The sequence below is a fragment of the Pygoscelis adeliae genome, unplaced genomic scaffold (assembly GCF_000699105.1).
Source record: "Pygoscelis adeliae isolate BGI_AS28 unplaced genomic scaffold, ASM69910v1 Scaffold154, whole genome shotgun sequence".
NCBI classification, from domain to species: domain Eukaryota; kingdom Metazoa; phylum Chordata; class Aves; order Sphenisciformes; family Spheniscidae; genus Pygoscelis; species Pygoscelis adeliae.
The window spans coordinates 5,216,949-5,237,406 of NW_008825113.1; the positions used below are offsets into that span (position 1 = coordinate 5,216,949).

The 20,458-nt window shown below is 41.8% G+C and overlaps 1 protein-coding gene across 1 annotated transcript in view; it reads right to left on the reverse strand.

The window, feature by feature from the left end:
* Window positions 1-751: 751 nt before the first annotated feature.
* The window catches only part of C2CD2 (C2 calcium-dependent domain containing 2), a 42,706-nt gene continuing 22,999 nt past the window's right edge, over window positions 752-20,458 (reverse strand). Inside the window, exons 8-14 of the mRNA XM_009328044.1 lie at window positions 19,704-19,765; window positions 17,187-17,326; window positions 16,737-16,908; window positions 15,291-15,404; window positions 12,731-12,858; window positions 11,258-11,570; window positions 752-5,855 (exon numbers count right to left, since the gene is read on the reverse strand). Coding sequence (XP_009326319.1) covers window positions 5,629-5,855; window positions 11,258-11,570; window positions 12,731-12,858; window positions 15,291-15,404; window positions 16,737-16,908; window positions 17,187-17,326; window positions 19,704-19,765 — 1,156 coding nt within the window. The 3' untranslated portion in view covers window positions 752-5,628. The remainder of the gene's footprint in view (window positions 5,856-11,257; window positions 11,571-12,730; window positions 12,859-15,290; window positions 15,405-16,736; window positions 16,909-17,186; window positions 17,327-19,703; window positions 19,766-20,458) is intronic.

A 20,458-nucleotide genomic window follows, 5' to 3' on the forward strand; every position in this document is an offset into this window, starting at 1 on the left:
CACACAGGTTATAAAACCTCAGCCAAGATTAGAGCAGGAAGGAAAAGTGAGAAGGTTTGTTGGGAGACTATTAGGAAATTTCAGCTAAGCACCTCAAGGATATGAAATGAACAGGCATAGAAATGTGGGCAGTAACTCCCGGTAAGGTAACATACAATTTCCTTGCAAAAGAAGGTACAACACTCACTCTGGGAAGGGAAATAAAACCACTATCGTGGGCATTTTCATGTGAATGCCTGTTTTTGGTGGATTTTGTTGGGTTTTTTTTCCCCTCAGTCTGGTAGGACTTTGTGGCAGCATTAATTTAGAACATAACTTTTTCAGTAAAATGATTGCAGGAGAACCTTATTCCCAGGCTGTGCTCATTTAGTACTGGTGTCCTCTATATAGGATCTAGGCCCTAAGACTCCTCCCCCTTTGCTCCCAAAATTACAAATGGCTTCAGGATAATACAACATAACTGAGAGAAAAAATAACGAGTAACTACAATGAGTTCCACAATTCCTTCTTTCGTTAGATTCCCACTGAGTCCATGTTTCAGGCGATTTCTCAAAGAACAAGAAGGGGCTACCTGATATGGCCGGGGTTATCAGAAACAACCCACAGTGTCAGCACAGCGTAGGTGGAGAACTCCGCTCCTGAATAAACAGGTAAATGGACTGTGTTAAGCAACAGGTCAAATTAGTGAAGGAGAGTAGAAAACCATCTGTTACACTTGGCTGACTAGGTATGTAGGACAGCACGCTACACAGAGACAATTGGCTTTTATTGTACGTACAGCAGTAGTTATTTCTTTAAAAAATCCTCTTCTCAGGCTTTTTAGTGATACAATAAATCTGTACATCATAGACTTCTTAATTGCACCAACTTAATTTTGTGTACACACGGAAAAAAGAAAATAAACCCCACCACAGAAGAAGTGACTATCACAGTTGAATGCTAGAAAAAAATGTTTTACCCCATCTGGAATATCAGAGCATACTACATTATTGGGAAATACACAGTTATAGTATTGGAAAGACCTCGGACCCATCCTTATCAGCTATTTTCACACCATGCCAGCACCTTGCATAGTAACAGTTTGGATATCCTGAGTGAAATGATATTATTCACCCCTAACTTAAAGTAATCACCCCTGTTATAATCTTGAGTTGTTTGTCAACAAGGCTGTGGCTCAGCAATGTACAGAAGCATATGCTGACTTCAAACACATGAATAAATCCACTTAGGTCCTGTGGAGGTCAAAGCATGAGGTCAGCTGCTCCCACTCACATTGGGAATGTCTTAGCCCGGAGCTACAGTATACTTAATTCTGTACCAAGATAAGCACTTATCGCAAACTTCAGCTCTACAATTCAAAAACTGCAATAAACTAAAATGAAAAAGCCATGTGGCTCCCATCTTGTATAGAGCTCTTGCTGCTTTTAACACCTAGAGCTACCAGAGCTGAAAAAGATGTTAAAACAAGAGCAAGACTCTTATTTTCCTTCTCCATACACATTTGGTAGCATTTTATGTGGTTGACTTCGCTTTTTCCTATGATACTTTGCAAATCAAGAACACCAAAACTTTACAAGAAATACACAGCAGAAAGCTTTCACTTGAAAACCACCTAGAACCAGCGAGGAGATGCAGGACCAGGAAATGCTGTAAAATTTCACTGATCCTCAAAACTGGTATCATTGCCAGGCAACAGAACACCTCGAAAAAAGCAGCGCTGGAAGCCAAGTCCTCTCAAGAGCCAGACAGTAACTACAGGTCTGTATAACCTGGAGCCCCAACCTCTCTCCCAAAGAAAGAGCAGAGGAAAAAGAAAATCTAACAGAAAGCATAAGAATAAAGCCCAGTATTTATGCCTGCACAGTTTATGACCTGTCCATTAAGTCAAAGAAGCTTGCCAAAGGTATTTTGGTTTTTAAATGAATATGAAATTTTTTTCACTACTAAAAAAAAGGCATTCCTTCTTCCTTCCTGCCACCTAAGATTCACAAATTTCATATATAGTTAGGAGTGAAATGACTTGTCATTTCTTCCTGGGGTGAATTGGATAAGAAATACCAGTGACCGAGGGATAAAGGACCCCCTCCTCTTTAAAGTGACTTTTAAAGTGATCTTAGTCACTTTAGGAAAGTTACCTAGCTTGTATTCACACCTGAAGTATTAGGAAATTTTATTGCTTTAATCTACAAAGATAAATTTAACTCTTGTAGTACTTACTCGGTCAAAATTCACACTAAAGCCAAGGCAAATCTTCGTTAGGTAAGGATGCAGGTTGTCTCCATCAAGGCAAATGAAAAGCTAAAATGCCATAAAGCAAAACAAACCACAAGTACAGATTAAGAAGGTTCAGTTATGGGCAGAAAAATTCTTTAGAACAGAAAAGCAAGCCTTCATCTCTTAGTCCTCATAAAATAAATACCACGCCGCCTTTGCTGTACAGAACATCCAGAAACACAAAAGTGTAAGAAAAGGGGCAAAAAGGAAGAAAGATTTCACAGATTGTTTCCAAGCTATTGTTCTGAAGTAATTAAATTGGAAGACAGAAAACAAGAAGTTTTCAGTGTAATATCAAGCAGAGATTTGTTCTACTGTTCAAATGTGTAGTTATTACAATTACGAAGATTGCAAAACATAAAAGAGCAAAATTATTCCCTCCAGCATCCTTCACACAACTGCACAGGAGATATGCAGCACCTGACAGGGTACGTCGCAGTGTTAGTTATGCCAGTTTACAAATCCAGTCTTCCCGACCCAAACCTGTAGCATAGCTCCCGCTGGTTGTCAGGACCCAACTCACACTGACCTAAACACTAGTACACAAAAAATGTACATACTCGGATCCCCTGATCTTAAATGACAACCTAATCGTCTCAGAAGGTGGGAACGGGGTTCAATATTATGGGCCTTTGGGGTTGTCACGACTGAGCAACTCAGTTCTCCCTTTGTGTTTAGTACTTCAGTTTGTTTTTACAACAGGACATAAATTATTTGTAGAGTAGTAGGAAGGGGTGAAGAACACACCAGCCAGCTATGGAGGTCAAACATCAAACCAAACGATGCTTATTTTCCTGAGGAGCGAAGGCAATTAAAAAACAGGATTCCCTTTTTACCCCAAATGCCTTGCTTTCCTCATTCTCTCTCAATATATGCAAGCCCAAACCTTCACACAGTTTGCAGTATAGAACGTTCTCGTTCCCGCCATCAAGACACGCATTTAGGCAATCACCAAGACCTTAAGAAAGAGGAACCAAAAAACCACTTCAGTGTGTATCTGTTCCTTGGGGTAAGCTACAAGCAAACCCTACTTCTGTATTCTGCACGTTATTCAGTGTTATTTCCACCCCATTCTACAGTACGTGATAAAGCTTCTGGAAATTGAAATCCCAGTTCAGTACTTTAAGCAGACTTCAAGTAGTGTTACGTGCCCCCTTTACATTCCCAATCCCACAGCTCTTTGCTGTTAGTGTAAGGGGGTGCTACCCATGGAGCTCGGTCTCACTTTGATTTCTTGAACTCAGTGACCAGTTGTGGGTTTCTCCTTCAGCAAACAAGACTGAGCATTTAAAACAAGGCAGGGATTTGACCCCCCACCCTGCCCCGTCATGCAAAGAGCTCCTAGTAAAGTCAAGGGAAAAAATGTATGTTGAGAGAACACAACATCATGTTTTTTAATGCTTGTATCATGAACCACTGTAGAACAAATGAAGAAACCTAACTTCTACTTTGTGTTAAATTAACAATAAACAAAAGTGTTCAAGCACATTCAAGCTGGACAAACCTGTATTACTGAACTGGGATTTCTAAGCACGTTACAGCTCTAGAAGACTAATTTATAACCAATTTTCAAAATACAGAATATTAAAATGCCTTCAAGTTTTTTCATCATAAACAGCATGCTTAAATGTACAACTATTTGAATAGTCTGGACTACTGTACTACCACAGTGATTTTAGGAGGTTACACATAAACAGTGTTTTTAAACAGTAGGATCAGTTAAAAGACTGTGACAGTTCATTTCTTCCATTATTTTCTTGGTAAAAAAGAAACCAAACCCCCTCTACTTTTATATTCTTTATAGAAGTATTTACCAAGGAATCTAGAGTCCATCAGAAGTTTTGAAATGTGTTTCTGTTCTTCAGTGACTTTCTATTTTTGAAGAATGGTTTAAGTTGAAAGCCCAAATATCTGCCAAAGTGTTGGATGTCTTTTAAGGGGAGGAAAGGCGGGGGGGGGAATCACTGTCGGCAAAGCAGGCACAAATCTGTCATTCATTCATGTCAGTAATTTAGATGGAATGGATGTTTTTCTTGGCTAAAGAGAACAGGCTTGGTCCTTTGTCCTCAGTAGGAATGTAGGTGATGGAAAAGTACAGGTATGCACGAAAGATGGTACCTGTGAAATACTGACTGCCATTTTACTCTTCTTAATAGCCGAAATAAGAACTATGCCTTTACTTTCATCAGTTTTTCCTTTTAATTTAAAGGAGCCAGCTGCAATATTTAATGAGGAAAAAAGTAAAAAAACTCACCCAACCAACCACTCACCACATGACGACACTGGTAGATCTAGAAACTGAAAGATGACTAAGGGAATTGTTGTTGTTATTTTTTAAAAAGCTCTCTTCACAACTGTGTTTTCTAAGATCTCAGTAAGTGTTTGGCAAGTAAAACAAGCTGTCTAATGAAAAGCATTACAGGGTTAAATATGCTCTATTCATCACTTATTGCTCCTAGCTTTGCATTTGATATGATGGTTAATATACTTGTCTAGCAAGTACTTGGGAGAAGGAATTAGAGCCCCTAAGATAGGTTTTTGCATCAGCAACGCAGCTTCTCACACAGGGAAGAAAAGCTACATATAAGAATTTGTAAATGTTTTGTTTGCGAGTAGTAGACTCAAGTAGACTTTAAAAAACGTTCTGTTTTTTTAAGCATAACTTATGCACAGAACATCAAACAATATGCTAGTATAAGTATTTGCATAATTTATTGATTTATGGCTAATATCAAAGGCATCTCTCCACCTACATGGACTGAGCAGTTATTACAGCAGGCTACAGTTACTACAGTAGGCTATCTTAATCAGCATTTTAGTTCTGCTTCTGAAAACTTACCCGTTTCCAAATTACGATACAAACTGGATCTGGGTCTCTCTTTTCCCTTTCAGGCTGACTAGAAAAAGAAGTTGAGACTTGCGTTGCTACTATTCCAGGCTGCAGTAAGGAAGCACAGTGGTATCTTCTCTCTTTATAGTGGTTCAGTCATATAGCAGGTATGATGTTTCAGTCCTTAGCTCCCCGTTAACGTAAACTAGGTGCTTACATGCAGGTCCTCCCCACCTGCATCATTCCCCATCCTCCCTCATCTTCTACAATAAACCACATGGTCCTCCAAAAGCTGTCATGATACAGTTAGCGCTGCTTGTATTTGGAGGAGCAACTTTACAATCAGAGAGAAAAAGCGTTCTGGAAAAATAAACAAAAAAGACAAGCTTTCTGTTTATTCCTGGACCACTGTATTAGTGAACATGATTTTATGCAAGTCATCAGCCACATTTGTATTCTCTAGTGCTGCTCTGTAAACAAATGGTCAACTGATGTGCAAGTATCCCATCAGACAGTGTTCAGTCTTATACGTATGGTTCTGCCGAAGCACCATTCAGTTTGTTCTTGCTTTTGTTTTTTGAAAGGAGCTTTCTGTTCAGAATACGTGAAAGCGTGCCTCCCTTCTTGCGCGTTTCCTCTGACAGTGGCTGCTGCAGGTAGACAAGATCGTTGTGCGATTGACTCATTCCTGGATCCTTCTGATGATGTCGCCGGCGGAAAAAGAGCTTCGCACTTTTTTTCAAAATCCCACCTGTGGAAGCAAACAGCAGAGCTGCAGGACACTTTAGACAGAACAGGCTGCTTTCCTCTTGGAGCTCAGCTTTAACCGTAACTGCAGCCCGAATGAAAAAGAGCCTTGCTCTTAACATTTCCAGTTTAAGCATCACCCTGGTAACTATTCAAACAACGTTAGAAAGCTAAGAGCGTGGTGAATCTAAAGCAAGAATATCGATGGTTTGTATGTAGAGGCCACAACAGTATGAGTTCCACCTTGGAACAAGTCATTTCCGATACTGGCAAATGCGAGCAATCGTCGTGCTTTCAGCCAGAGGCACACATACATACACTACATGCTACTGAATACTCCTCGCCCCGCTGTTGATCCAGCTCTCTCCCAGCTGAACACCGCTGAGAAATTCAGACTCCATGGAAGTGTGTATTTCTCCACTTCTCCTCATTCCATGCAAGTATCATGCAAACTGAATCATGACAGACTCTGGCAGTTCTAGATCTATGCATATACACACACTTGTACAGTTAGTACAAACGTTCAGGAGGGAAGAGCTCACATACATTGCTAGAGGAGCACTAAAGAAAAAAGGAATTTTCCTTCAGTTCTTTCAGAAATGATGCCGTTGAAAAGGAAGGAAAGCTACTGTGAAACATGCCTATGAGCAATCAAATATTAATCCTCTGATTTCAGCTTCTAAAGTCAATCCACACATCTTGTGGAAGTCTCCCTTCCTTAACACTTCATTAGTTTCAAATGCTCTTCTGAAAGCTATGGTAGTGTTCAAACATACACATGCACAGCATTTGGTGTGGGTTGTACACTGGGTTCTCACATGTCAAACAGGCATATCTGATCTTTCCAATACAATAAAAGTAGAGAGTATTTTATAAAAGGAATGAAATAGAAGAAGTAACGTTACTCTTTCTTGTTTCAGAGACCAAAGGAGCTGAAAAGAAAAGATTAGCCCATGATGCACAACATGAAGGTGGCATTTTAATTTGAGGTGAAGGACACTGTTGGTGCCGAAGAACAGTACCTGGCAGTCAACCTGCATGCAGTAGGCCCATACAAGCCAGACAGCACATTTTCTATATGAATTTGGTAGCACCACCTAGAACAACAATCATGAAGCAGTTGCTATTTTAAAATCCTGTTAGGAATAGCAATTCACTTCAAGCAGATTAAAAATAATATTACATCTGCTTCCAATAGGTTCAGAAATTTGCTCAAATCCCTTCTGCGGTAAATTAGGTTGCTTTATTTTGTTGTATTCCTTCCCTTGATCCCATGTCAAACTTATTATGCAGCCAAGGCAATTGCAGCCGTCATCTCACCAGGGACTCGGGACTCATGTTGCCAACACCAGCCACCAGTACTCTTCTCTCTTTGCAAGCTCGAGTTGTTTTTGCAGCCGCTGTTCTGCCAAATTCCACCTTCCCTTTCCAAGTGCACATGCGTGCCTGATGTGTAAGGCAGCTCGGTGGCAGCTGGCAGGGACACCGCTCCGAGCTACCAGCAACACTCAGCCTGGTGTCAGTACATCAGCCCAATGTTAAAATTGCAACAGTTTTGTGCAGAATTGGGTAGCGGTGTTGTCCAAGAGGCATGAGCCAATTTGAACGAAGGAGGACCCAGGTAGCAAGCCACCACGGGAGCCTTCTGGCAGTCAGACTAGTACGTGAAGACAGTCACCTCCCTGGCAAAGCTTCCACACCTCGTTCCCGCACCACTATCAGGTTTCCCGATTCTTTCTCAGTTCAGCTATTAATTCCTGTCACTGCACGATCTTGATTCTGCTTTTCATCCCATTGCAAATGGATACAAAAAGCAACACACAGACCAATTCTTTCATGCAATACTGTGCAATAGCTAGAATTAGATATTTGTCCCCCAAGGACTGGAGACAGGCTGTGTGTCATTTTGCACAGCAACAGCTGCAGAATAGGTATTTCATGGCAGCTCTGCTGCACACAGCCAGATGCTTCTTTGTTCAGACCAGAGCAGTTACAAACATGTGCTTGGGATTATTACTTTGTATTTTAAGGACTAAGCAGTCAGCACCTGGGATGATATTCTAGCATGTTTTGTCTTGCTGCTGCTGAGACTTTTCTCACAGGGCACGATGGGATGGAAGCAGAAGTCAGCTGAAAGCAACTGGAACTCATGGACTTGAATCTTGACTGCTCTCCCATCACCCTCTGATTGATCTTTTCAGCAAGGCAGTACCACTTCAAGCTGTTGTCAACAGCATAAAAGAAACAGTGTTCAACCCCATGATCCTGACAGTTATTAATATGCCAAGGCTGGCGCGGATTGATGAGGCCTTGCTGCTGTGCAGCTTTTGTTTTAGCAGTCAGCTGACCTGCCCAGTGGTCTTGTTAGCCGCAGCTGAAGCTGTGCCAACAGAAGGAGCAGGACAGAAGGGTTTATCCATAAGCAGCTATTTAGTCCTATCCATTCAGACTGATTTCCCATACGGGGAAATAGAACCGAACCAAGAATGCTGCAAAAATTGTGCCGGTGGCCTGGGACAACTTGCTGCAGCTGAAAAACCACAGGCAGCACTTCCCTGAGAGCAGCACAGACTCAGCACAAGAAGCAGCAGTCCCCCGACATGAAAGCTCCCTGTGTTTTCGGAGGTACTGAGGTCACTGCTACCTGGAAGCTTGCCACATCCCCGCTGCCACCCATCAGTGTCTAGCCACTTTGGTACGTGCTGCCTGACAGTGGCTCCAGCTGTTGTGGAGGCATGCACCCCTGCTAAGAAAGCAGGGTAGGGCAAATCACAAGCTTGGCGATGCTCGTGCTATTTGCATGCTTACTTCTCGAGTTCAACAGGATCCACATGCCAACTCTGCCCCTAACACCAGGAGATAAGCAGAGAGCATGTCAAGAGTGCTGTACAGACTGACTGGTCTTCATAGGCTCCTCTGCCCTAGTTTAGGGTGTTCTGAAAATGCTTTGTGGGGCTAGGATCACTTCTGAATGTCATTTTTGTTAATGAAGGAAGATTTCCTTCCACATCTACAGGGATACGACTAGAAATCGCTTTTTCCATTCCTTCCCAACTTCCAAAACAGTTTTTATCCAGGTGGTTTTGTAAATACCTGCTAAGGTCCTCGTAGCTCTACGAGTTAGGCTAGAAAAGAGATCTAGAAAACTGTAAACAGCAGGTTTTGAAATAAGCATTCTGCATATGCATATACAGTTATGGGGTCACACATGGTTTGCACGATCAGATGTTTGATTAATAACCAGATACTACAGGAATGGGCATGATGGAGAGAGATCAGGAACGTAGAGCACCCCTCCAAGCCTTCCTTGCTGTCTATTCTGCATGACCCACCAGGACAGAACGACCACCAGAAGAATGATCTGTTGGAGCAGACTTGTCTGCTAAGACAGCTGAGCACTGGAAGGTAATTTTGGAGGGAGGAAAGAAATGGATGAGGGAAGAAGAAAACGGGTGCCAAACTATGTTTTGCTTCAGTTTTTACAATGAGTGTACCATTGTAAAGCTACATTTTCTTAAAAAAAAAAGGACAAAAATAACTTACTGTGTAGGTAATTAATTCTGGTTGGCATAGTAGTCCTCTTAAGTTTATAAAAGGGAATGGGTGAGAAAGAGGAAGTCAGAAAGGTAAAAAACAAAAATATGCAAGAGTAGAAAAAAAAAAAGAGTGCTAACTTTAAGACATTAATACCATACACAAGGCTTTTTAAAGCAGAGGGAGTTTGGTTTTGTTTTGTTTGGGGTTTTTGGAGGTTTTTTTGCTGTGTTTGGTTTTGTGTGTTTTTTTTAAAAGGGAAAGCGTTTGACAAAACAGAAACCTTGAACTATTCAAAGCTAACTGAAGGCAGGAGGGTGGAAATGTGGAAATGTTTTCCTATCTCATTCCATAAAATGCTACTCAGCTATGACAAAGCAGAGACACAAGACTTCCATGACGAGATCTGTGTATAAAGAAAGGGATTTGAGTGTGGGTGTTTTAATATTTTTTCAAGATGAGTCAACTCTCAAATATAAGAGGTACTTTGCACTTTTTAGCAGTTCTATACTACACCGTGTAAACAGGATCTTTAGAAGCCTGATCTCTTTGCAACATACTGCACAGAGAAAAACAAAACTAGACAACAGTTCACATACAAACTTCCACTTGCTTGTTTTAGAATAACATGTTAGAGTCTAGAGGTTTTGCAAAATCTCATGCAGCTTCCTAAACTTTTCCAGGCTCCAAATGAGACACCTCCTCACAATTAACCTTCCACCCCTACCCCAAACACACCCAAAACTTTAAATGCCTGACCATCTATGTCAAACTGATTGTTGCTGTACCATCCTGATCTATCAGGTGGAGCAATACAGCTGCGAGAAGGCCAGAAAACCTCGATGCTCTAAGCGAGAGCCTTCGCAAAGAGGTCCAGTGTATGCCCTATGGGGGGGGGGGGATTACAAAAATCTAGTAATATACTGAGGTTTTGTAATAAGCCATTTTACAGTATCTCTGGGTAAGAAAAGACGAGAAAATAATAAAGTGAAAGAGGGATGGATATGGGTGAGAAACACAACAATTTCTGCAACGTCAGTGTGCAGCCCCTGAGACTGGTGTGCTGCCTGTTCAGGACATAGTCCACTGCACTGGCTCTTGTGTCAGACTTCCTAACAGCCCCTGTATTTATCACTTAGCCACAAACCAGTACTACAGCCTCAGAGGTTAATAGATGTAGAAAGGAAACACAAAGAATCCTAAGACATTTTCAAACTGCAGCTACCCAGGTGTGTAACTACATAAGCAAAATGATCTGACCCTTTATTTACTTACTAAATTACCCTTTATTCCATTTTCTTTAGCAAACTACGTATTAATGAAATCAGTGAAAAGGGAGAAACTGTTCACAAGGCAGTTAAGAGTGAGTGTTCTTCTGGTTTAGCCATGGTGCTTCCTGAACACACACTTTAGTGAGGGCAGGGGAGTCTTGTGCTCAGAGATGTGAAGGAGGAGAAGAAACATATCAGAAAGCAACCGTGGAACCCTGCCATTTTCATGTTTGTAATGGGGCTGCTAATATAGCACAAGTCCTTGTTTACAAGAACACGGTTTTCATCGAGGAATTGACAACGTGGCTAGTTATTTCTCTCCCAGATAACTGAGTTGGGCTTAGTGAGCTGCCCTTCAACATCTAAGGGTGAGCCGTTCTGTTTCCTGATGGAGGGGAGTGTAAGAGAGCCTGCCATGTCTTGCAGAGCCAGAGGGCTGCACTCTTCATGGCTGCTAGTAAGACAGCTTCAACCAACACAATCACAAGGAGTTTAACAACAAAAATCAGTAAGAAAGGATGAACTACTACAGTGTTGCATGACACTGCCAATTACATAGAGAAAGCAGTCATTCACTAAAGCGGAAGTAAGGATCACATACCTTTAGATTTTTTCATGCTCCCAGTTTCTGAAACGCTTAATGAGCTCCCAGATATTTCTTCACAGGTCTGGTCTAAGAGCATGTTGGTGTCCCACTGTTGGCTGCCGTTCTCCAAACCCCAAGCCTTATGGGCACTTTGCTGTGGGTCAGCATCAGGTACTATTTCTGAAGCACCTAATGATAGCTTTTCATCAGAGGTGACTTTTGCAACAGCTTCCTCCGCAGTGGGTGGATCTACTTCTTTGCAGGAGCTGTCCATGGCTGCAGCATAGTCCATCATCAGTGCAGCTTCGCTGTCCTGAGATAAAGAGGTCTGCCCAGTGAAAATAAGAGACAACACTGACACAAGCCGCTCTGCTGGAAAAAACCAAGCCTCCCTGCAAAAGTTCTGTTCTCTTCTTTACACTTTTATTTGCATTGCTCAGGGCTATCAGAAAGCCACTGTGAGGCTTCCTTAGCTCCACTAAAGGAGGGGAGCATATAGCCAAGTTTTGATAACGTTGTTAATGCCAAATGACTGGAAAAAAAATATTTAAGCACATGCCTCCCACCTACCCTCAGCCCCACCGCTAGTAACGGGACTCTTTCCTACATGTGCTGCTGTAATGAACTACCAGCACGCATAGACAATAATCTTTTGGTCTTTTTAAGAACATGAACATCAAAGTATTTAATCTTGTAGAAGGACTTCTTGGCATCTATATCAGCTAAATACAAATCCACACAGTCCCAGTACCCCCATTTCCCAAGCAGATACATCCATCACTATGGCAGCTGATCCTCATTCCCCCCCTCAGCACAGCACAGCGATCTTGAGGGGATCCATGCCCGCTGACTTGGCTTTCACTCAGAGCTCTTTAGGGGTCCTGTGCGTAACAGGAAGACTTGACAGCAAATGCCCATACAGCAGCCTGCAGGGAAAGGACTACAGGCAGGCACCAAGCATCAGATGGGAAACTGAGGCTGTGGATGAAGAAAGTCTGGAGGAATGCTATATACCATGTGAGAAACAGTCTTCTGTTTGCCCTCCCTCTGGAACAGAGCCCAGAGGACTAGGATGTTTTTCAGAGGGTTTTGTTTTAACAACTTTGAAAAAACCCAAAAAAGTCTTTCATACTTTTTCTGTGCATCTTCCCTCCACGAGTGAAACACAGAGAAGGACTAATTATCCTCTGTTCTCACCTAAATTGGTTTTCCCAAATCCCTAATCATCCCACTCCCATCCAACGATACCATGCATTTTTCGTCCGGCTGTCAAATCTAACAATCAAAAACCAACACCCTCCCCAACAAACACATCCTGATTTGGCTTAACCTGAAACAGTTACTGAAGCAAACTGGCACACAGACCTAGATCCTGCAGAGACTGCTGAATGGGAGACAGCAGAACGCACGTTAAGTTAACGTCGCACTCAGTGGAGCAAAGACTTTACAGTACTAAGCATTAAATATAAGTGTTGTTTTCTGCTCTACCTTGGACACCCCTGATATGATAATGGTGCTCTTCTTTCTAGGAGACTTCAGCTTCTGCTTTGCAGACTCACTTAACTGCCGAATGGCTGCTTCTGCAACAGGATCGGTGCCATTCAGTACCAGCAGTTCTGAAAAGAAAGCATTATTTCAGAGGGAAGAAAGAAAAACAGGAAAAAACAGAGCAAAGTGAGGCAGAGTTTGTTCTTGACTTCAAATTCAAAGAAATCAGCAGAAACAGTATAAACACCAGACATACCAAAACATCTTCCAATTCACCACCCAGCTATTGGGTCTTGTCTTGCCCTTCTGTTACCCATTCTTTTGAGAAGAGGTACCTAAGTTGCACTTACAAACCCTTGCCCTGAGCACACAGGAGGTTTTGGAAGCCTAGACAAAACATCCAATTATTTCAATGCGTTGCTACACTGCGGTGACCACAGTCCAGAAGCGGTGGGTAGAGCAGCAGGTATCACAGTCATGAAGAGCCATAGTTCTAACATGGTACAAAGCTGGCATGTGCTACTACTGCTTCAGGTAGCTATTTTGCTCTTTTTCCAGACATCCTCACTCGGCATTTCCAGATTTGCTGTGGCACTATGACAGAATGGGGAAGGCAAAGTGGCAGTCGCGCTGCTCTTTATCAGCTGCCTCCAAAGCCTGTAAAGTACACCTCCTTTCCCTCTCCAAACATTGCACAGGAGTACAAAACCTTCTTTATAAAATGCTCTTTAGTGACAAACACAAGTTTATTTTTAAGCATGGCCATTTCTGGCATCTAGTACGCAAGTACTTTGGGCACAGCAAATACACACTGATCAAATTCGTCAAGCTTAGGAACAAACAAGGCTAAGAAAGTTAACATGACAAAACCCCCCATATTTAATTGTCTGAGGTGGGCTTTTCTGTTAAGAGTTCTAACAACAAAAGAATATAGGTAGGAATAGCACCAGTGTTAATTAAACTTAGCAGTCTCTTTTGTTACTGTGACATTAATGCAACAAAAGACGAGGCCTGAATAATTATGCTGCACCAAGTGTCTCAAATACTTTTGGAACTTAAGAGTATGTATGTACAAGGGGTATGCATGTCCACGCGTGTCTGCACACTCATTATAAACCTCTACTTTTCCACCTCCCTAGCCACTGCAAAGCCCCCAGGAACAGCTGAGAGTGTCCAGGACAGCATCGGTGGCACTTGCTAATTCTTATTGTTGTCATCACTTAGAACTATGGCACGGCCACGGCATCTTTTCCATAGTGCTTGTTGCTATTTTGGCACGATGTCTGTAATAACTACTGCCTAAATTACTGCCATACCAAATGCTCCTTTGTATTTCTTTCATTTGGCTTAAACTTTCATTCTAATGAGTAATTCTTCCTGCTGTATTGTATAAACATTTCACAGAAATTCCCCTGCGCTCCCATAAAAACACTGTCCATATCAATGTGCTTTAAGTTGTCTTCAGATGAGTTTTCCAGTAAGTGCTCTGTATCTTTAATATCATAAACAGTTATGAGAGTCAACTCAGAAGTCTAGCACTCCCTGAACATTTCCCAAATTGGCTTAGTAATACCATGCTGCTTCATGGTATCAGAGTACTTCTTAGACTAGAGGTAGGGAAAGATTCAAGTGCTATTACAGCTATTCACAGTTACTGGTTCGTGCTCTTCCCCAGATTTCTGTCTTTTGGCCAATACATTTCTACCTCTCAGCAAGCCGCCTGACTGTTCCAGGAGCAGTCTAGATTGTCTTCAGATTGTCCCATCTCCACTCAAAGCTGTACAAAGAAAACTGGACTCCGCATCATGTGCCATTTGCAGCTAGACTGGGTCACATCTTTCATTACTGTTCCTACAGAGCTACTGAAAGATCAAATGGTGACCACAGAAAGGACTGAAAAATATGCTGAAGATTCAGAGTTGCAACTTGAAAAGGCAAAATGCCCCAGAGTCAAAATCAGGTTTAATACAGTCAAAGTGAATTTATAATTAAAGTTATTATCAATGCCACCTGACACCCTGAAGGCACTTCAGCTGTATGCCAGGTGACTTAGGAAGGTGGACAAAGAGGCACAGCAAGATTGTGTATTTGCGTTAGCACAAAAAAGCCCAGTGGCAGGGCTAGGAAGAGAATTCAGTCTTCCTTACCTCAGTCCAGCCTCCTGCCTTCTGTTCAGACAGGGGGGACATCACAATGGCCTTAGAGGTAGGTTTCACAGGGTTTTCATTTTGTACAGTGTTCCCCATGCCTTTATAAAAGAGGAATCTTTCATTCAAAAGTAAGAGAAAAGACAGCCTGGCTTTTCTGCAGTCACCTCCCCTCTCCAAACCACAGCTCATTGTTACTTATTGAAAATTAGTGATTTAAATCACCAATTAAAACCAGACTTCTATTGCAAGACCGCTATATCCCTAACCACAGTACTTGCTAACATAAACATCTCAGTGCCTGTTGAAGGGCTTTAGCCATATGGGTTTGCTGTTATTTTAACAGGATTACATTAATCCCATGTGCAGCAAAGAGACGTATTCTCATTAGAAGCTTTGAACATTTCGATTACCTGTATCTGAAGACGATAAAGTTTTGCTGACTGGAGCACCATGAGAATGGATAGCTTGAATAGAGAAATCCTTTTCAATCACCTTTACTTTAACTGGAGTTTTCACAGGAGAATCTGAGAACCAAGTTTTCTGGTTATTTAAACTACTCAAGACATTTATTATGAAAATAACAAGAATTTATTATACCAATGTTAAAGCCTGTTCAAATCATAAGTGTTTGAGAAAGTCGTCTAATACAAATTCTCAATGCATGCTCTATGGTAACCTGATGCAAAAAGACCTGTGAAGTGTAGGAATTTAAACATTTTACTGTAACACACTAGACAACACCCACTTAAGTAAAAGATCTGCTTTAACAACTTAAAAGAACGCAGCTCTTTGTGAGACTTCACACAAAGACTGCTTAGAGGTTTTACTTTCACACTTATCCCAAGAAGAATCAGAGAACCTACTCCTGAAAGACATGCTGAAAAAAAAACCTTTGTCACAAGATGACACCAATCCTCATTAGAGATTATAATACGGATCAAGGTTAGAAGGCACAGGATGGTCTGTCATCAGCAAACACTGCAAGAGTCTGACACTTTTGTCATGTGGAAAACTATCCACCAAAACTAAGCTTTTCTGCATTATCACTCTACCATGAAGCTTTACAGTGTGTATTAAAGGGAGCATTAACCACTCCTCTTGCAAGAACAAGGTTTCATGAAAATTTCTCTTGGTTTTGGCTGGGATAGAGTTAATTTCCTTCCTAGTAGCTGGTACAGTGCTGTGTTTTGGATTTAGGATGAGAACAATGTTGATAACACACCCATGTTTTAGTTTTTGTTAGGTAGCGCTTACGCTAGTCAAGGACTTTTCAGCTTCCCATGCGCTGCCAGCGAGAAGCTGGGAAGGGGCACAGCCAGGACAGCTGACCCAAACTGCCCAAAGGGACATTCCATACCATGTGACGTCATGCTCAGTACACAAACTGGGGGAGTTGGCTGGGGCGGGGTGACCACTGCTCGGGAACTGGCTGGGCATCGGTTGGTGGGTGGTGAGCGATTGCATTGTGCATCACTTGTTTTGTATATTCTTTTATCATTATTGTTGTTGTTATTATTTTCCCTTCCTTTTCTGTCCTATTAAACTGTCTTTATCTCAACCCATGAATTTTACTTTTTTTTCCCCCCCAATTCTCTCCCCCATCCCACTGGGTGGGGAAGGAGTGAGCGAATGGCTATGGGGTGTTTAGTTGCCTGCCGGGTTAAACCACAACTTTGCTTTTGGTGCCCAACATGGGGCACGAAAGGTTGAGATAGCGACAGATCTGACCAGAGCGTGTTCCCAACACATAGAAGTCTGGACAACAGCGCCTTTCCTTACATCCCACTCCCCTCCACCCTCCTCCTGGTCCCCACAGATAACCCTAAGAGTGAACCCAAAGAAGTGGACTTCCTTACCTGTGCTCAGTGGAGATGATCTCCCTTCTAGACGAGGTTTGGTTTTCACAGCAGTTACAGTAGTGACCACAGTCCCACAGGGCATCACAGTGCGATCCTTTTCTATCTTAGTGGCTGGCACTGGAGAAGAGACTTGCCACGTCTTTAATTCATTGGGTTCTATAAAAAAGAACTAGGAAGACAAAAAAAGGTCACCTTAGAAGCACAGTCAGGTAAGAAGGACACTAACATTTCTAGCTAGTACTTCTTTAACATTTTTACTACCGTTCAAGAGCCAAACAGCTAATTCTTTTGATAGACACAAATACCACGTGAAGTGTTACCATGCAATCTGAATGCGCTACTCTAACTTGGCCACAAATGGCACTGTGCTGCGAGCACAAGATGAGCATTTGCAAGTGCTTCCCGAAGTAAAAGATCCACAGTCAAACCATCCAAACGCAGTAGTACCTCTGCACTAACGGATCCCAGCCCGGGCCCCGGCTCTGAGCTGCTCTCACTGGCCCTGCTGTTCAGTGCAAAGCTTTGCTGTCCAGAAGGTTGTTTCCTGAACAAGTCTAGAGGTACAGTCACCTTTGCGGACAAAGGTCCTAGAAGACATAAAATCAACAGAATCAGCGCACATCCGAGCTGTCAGTATGTTTAAGGGTGAGAAGATGGGAAAGGCGGAGGAAGAACACAGGCAGCTAATTGCAAGAACTGGTTCTACACCACGAGGCAGAAACATGGCAGTTTTCACAGCTTGCTTTCCACTTTATGACTATTCCTCAGCCTGGCCTAATACTGTGCAGCATAGAAGAATGGAGACATGAAACATTACTTATTTGCCGCTCTTTCTGGCCATTATTTTTCCCTGTATATGCAGAACGTTTAGGGGAAAAGGAAACACCTAATGTTTTATTCCAGAGAATACTCTGGATTCCTGGTAAACCGGTGCATCATTATGATATTTTTTCTTAATTTGATCTTTAGTGCAAGTTCAGCAGTTCTCTTGTTCGTCCCCTTACTTTATTAGCTACACCAGGCTGGAGCAAACTATCAGTAAAATTACTGCACAATTTCAGGGATGAAATCCTAGCTTTCTGCGGAATTCAAAGACAAATAGAGATCTAAATTATATTCACATTACTCATCTCTCTCCTTACTAATATGATTCTACTTTGAGTTTTCTATTCAAATTTCTCGAGAAGAACAGCTAAAACAGTATGGGGGGAAGAAAGATGATTGCCAGTGCAATCAACTGGGACTTTTTTCTTCAAGAAACCAGGTTGGTAGTTACAGTCTCAGTAGGATGTGGAAAGTTACTGGTATTGTTTGAAAAACCCACTACTAAAAATGCACAGGTACAAGCAAGACTAAACTTTATGCAAGAAACAATATACATTTGCTGACTGTATATAGATCCCATTTTTTTGTTAATAACCAGCATCCATGTCAGAGAAATTTTTTAAAGCATTTGCCTAAATTTGACTTCCTAATCCCCCAAATAATCACAGAGTACAAGGTACTGCACGACTTTGTGTATCTAGATTATTAAAAATAAATACAGTAACCCAAAACCAAAAATCAAACATAGTCCACTTGGCTATATTACTTATTAACCGTGACTTAGATAAAATATTATTACCTAATAAATTATTGGCCAAGCCTTCAACCACTATCACAAGAAACCATGAGTAAAAGCACTTTTTTTTTTATCACTGGGTATGAAAAGCTTTGGCCAATACTTATAACTTTTTCCTGAACTAAGTTGAATATAACTGACAGTACTAAAACACAGAGAAATAGCTGAGTGTCAAAAAGTAATGCTGCTTTTTTGTTTGTTTTACACCTGAAACCTGACATAAGGAGGAAAAAGCACATGGATCCAAGAGGTGAAACACAGTTACTGTTTCTAGCTACAAGAAAACTCTGTATCAGCAAAAGAACATGCAACATATCGGAGAAGAATTTATGATGTTGTGTCATCACTTCAGTAAAGCCCAAGTAATGAAGTACGTGGAGCAAGTTTACAAAGCTCACGCAAACACCTCAACATGCTCTCTGGTCTCAGCACCCACCCACCCCTTACCCCCACTAGGAAGGTAATGCTTCTCCAAATAAACCAAATGCAATAGTTCAGTGGAGGGGTTTTCTTGCCATTGAAGGCTACTTGCAGACTGCAACAATAGAATCAAGTAGTAAAAAAGTTTCAGCCCCCATGTTTTATATTTAATCCAACATAATCAGAATTAGTGTGTTTTATACCTGAAAATTGCTAGGCAGCCTCTGGGGCTTGAAAAGGAAGGATTTAGGATTAACACCCACGATTCCCCTTCAGCCACAGAAAGACCTGGAAAGCCTAACTTGAAACCAAAAATTGCTCACAGTGGATCTGTTAAAAGTTTAGAAGGCTGAAAAATTAGGCTATCAGCAGATGGAAAACTCAGGATGTTGACAGTCTAGAAAAAAACTCAAGGCTTCTCTGCAACCTTAACTCTGAGGAGGACAGAGACACGTGAACAGTGTATTCTCTCTTCTGTCCGTGATTACTGTTGGAAGTAACGGTGTACATAGACAGCACTTAACCCAGGTCAATCAGTGTTGCTCAGGAACTCCGTGATTTTCCACGGACTTCAACTCTAGGACATGAATTTAAGGACAGGATTATGGAGTTTAAAAACACAAACTTAAGTTATAAATTTTCCCCAAGCTATCTGTTTTGTACAAGTTTGGCTGGCTATTTTCAGCTGATCTCCCTTCCACAGCTGTTCTTCCCCCCAGGGCTGCCTAGAGCCATATTTAAGCCATACCCAATTTCAAAATCAGGACAAGTCAGCATAAGACATCTATGCTTTAATGCAGGTTCAGAAATCTGAGAGTTTCTTATACGGCTATACAGCCGGGTAGAACTAAAAGAGGACTTATGTCAACATTTAGTAATGCTCACAAGCTGATCAAGCAAAATAATTCAGTTTCAATACTTACTATCCAACTTTCCATCTTCTACTATTTGCAGTTGCAATGCTTTTGATTTGGCACTTAGTTCACTGTGAAGTAAATGAAACTATGTTAGGTCTTCGCAGGCAAGCAGATTTTCCTTCCCACTTAGGTTTTCCCCTTTCCTGTTCTGGTTGCCAACACCCTAACTTTTCTTGGCCCGCACTAAGCCAAGCAGTACAACTTGCTAAGCGAGGCAGGCAGCACTACGTGGCAGCACTGCCAGGCTGCTGGGTACGCCGCGTGCGTGGCGTCTTTTTGACCTCAGGTAAGACTGACTAAAGGGATCATAGTCAGAAAAACTTGGCTTGCTTCTCTCCAGCACTGTTGCAGAAGTTTGGTTGCCTAAAATTTCAGAGGCTTTTCTTCTCCCCAGTAGTTGACAAACACTGCCCTTCAAGCTGATGTTGGTCCCTAATCCAACTGCTACACCACAGCACTAAGAAGCTATTTTTTCCTGGCAGGATCAAACTTGTGAGTCAAGGTGCTGGAACAGGTCCAATCAACAACCCGTTCAAAGCTGTGGGGTATCCTGTCAAAGCAGGAAAGTGTCCTGCAAAAGCAGGATAGATGCAAGTAAATAAAAGTAGTTACAGTCTTATGTGAGAAGAGTCAGTATTACTTTTCCAAAATAAGACTCAAGGATGTTGCAAGATAACAAGAACTAGTTTCTGTGTGACAGAACCAACGTGAAGTACTAGCAGAACTACTGGCATGTGCGGTACTTCATAAGATGGACTAGA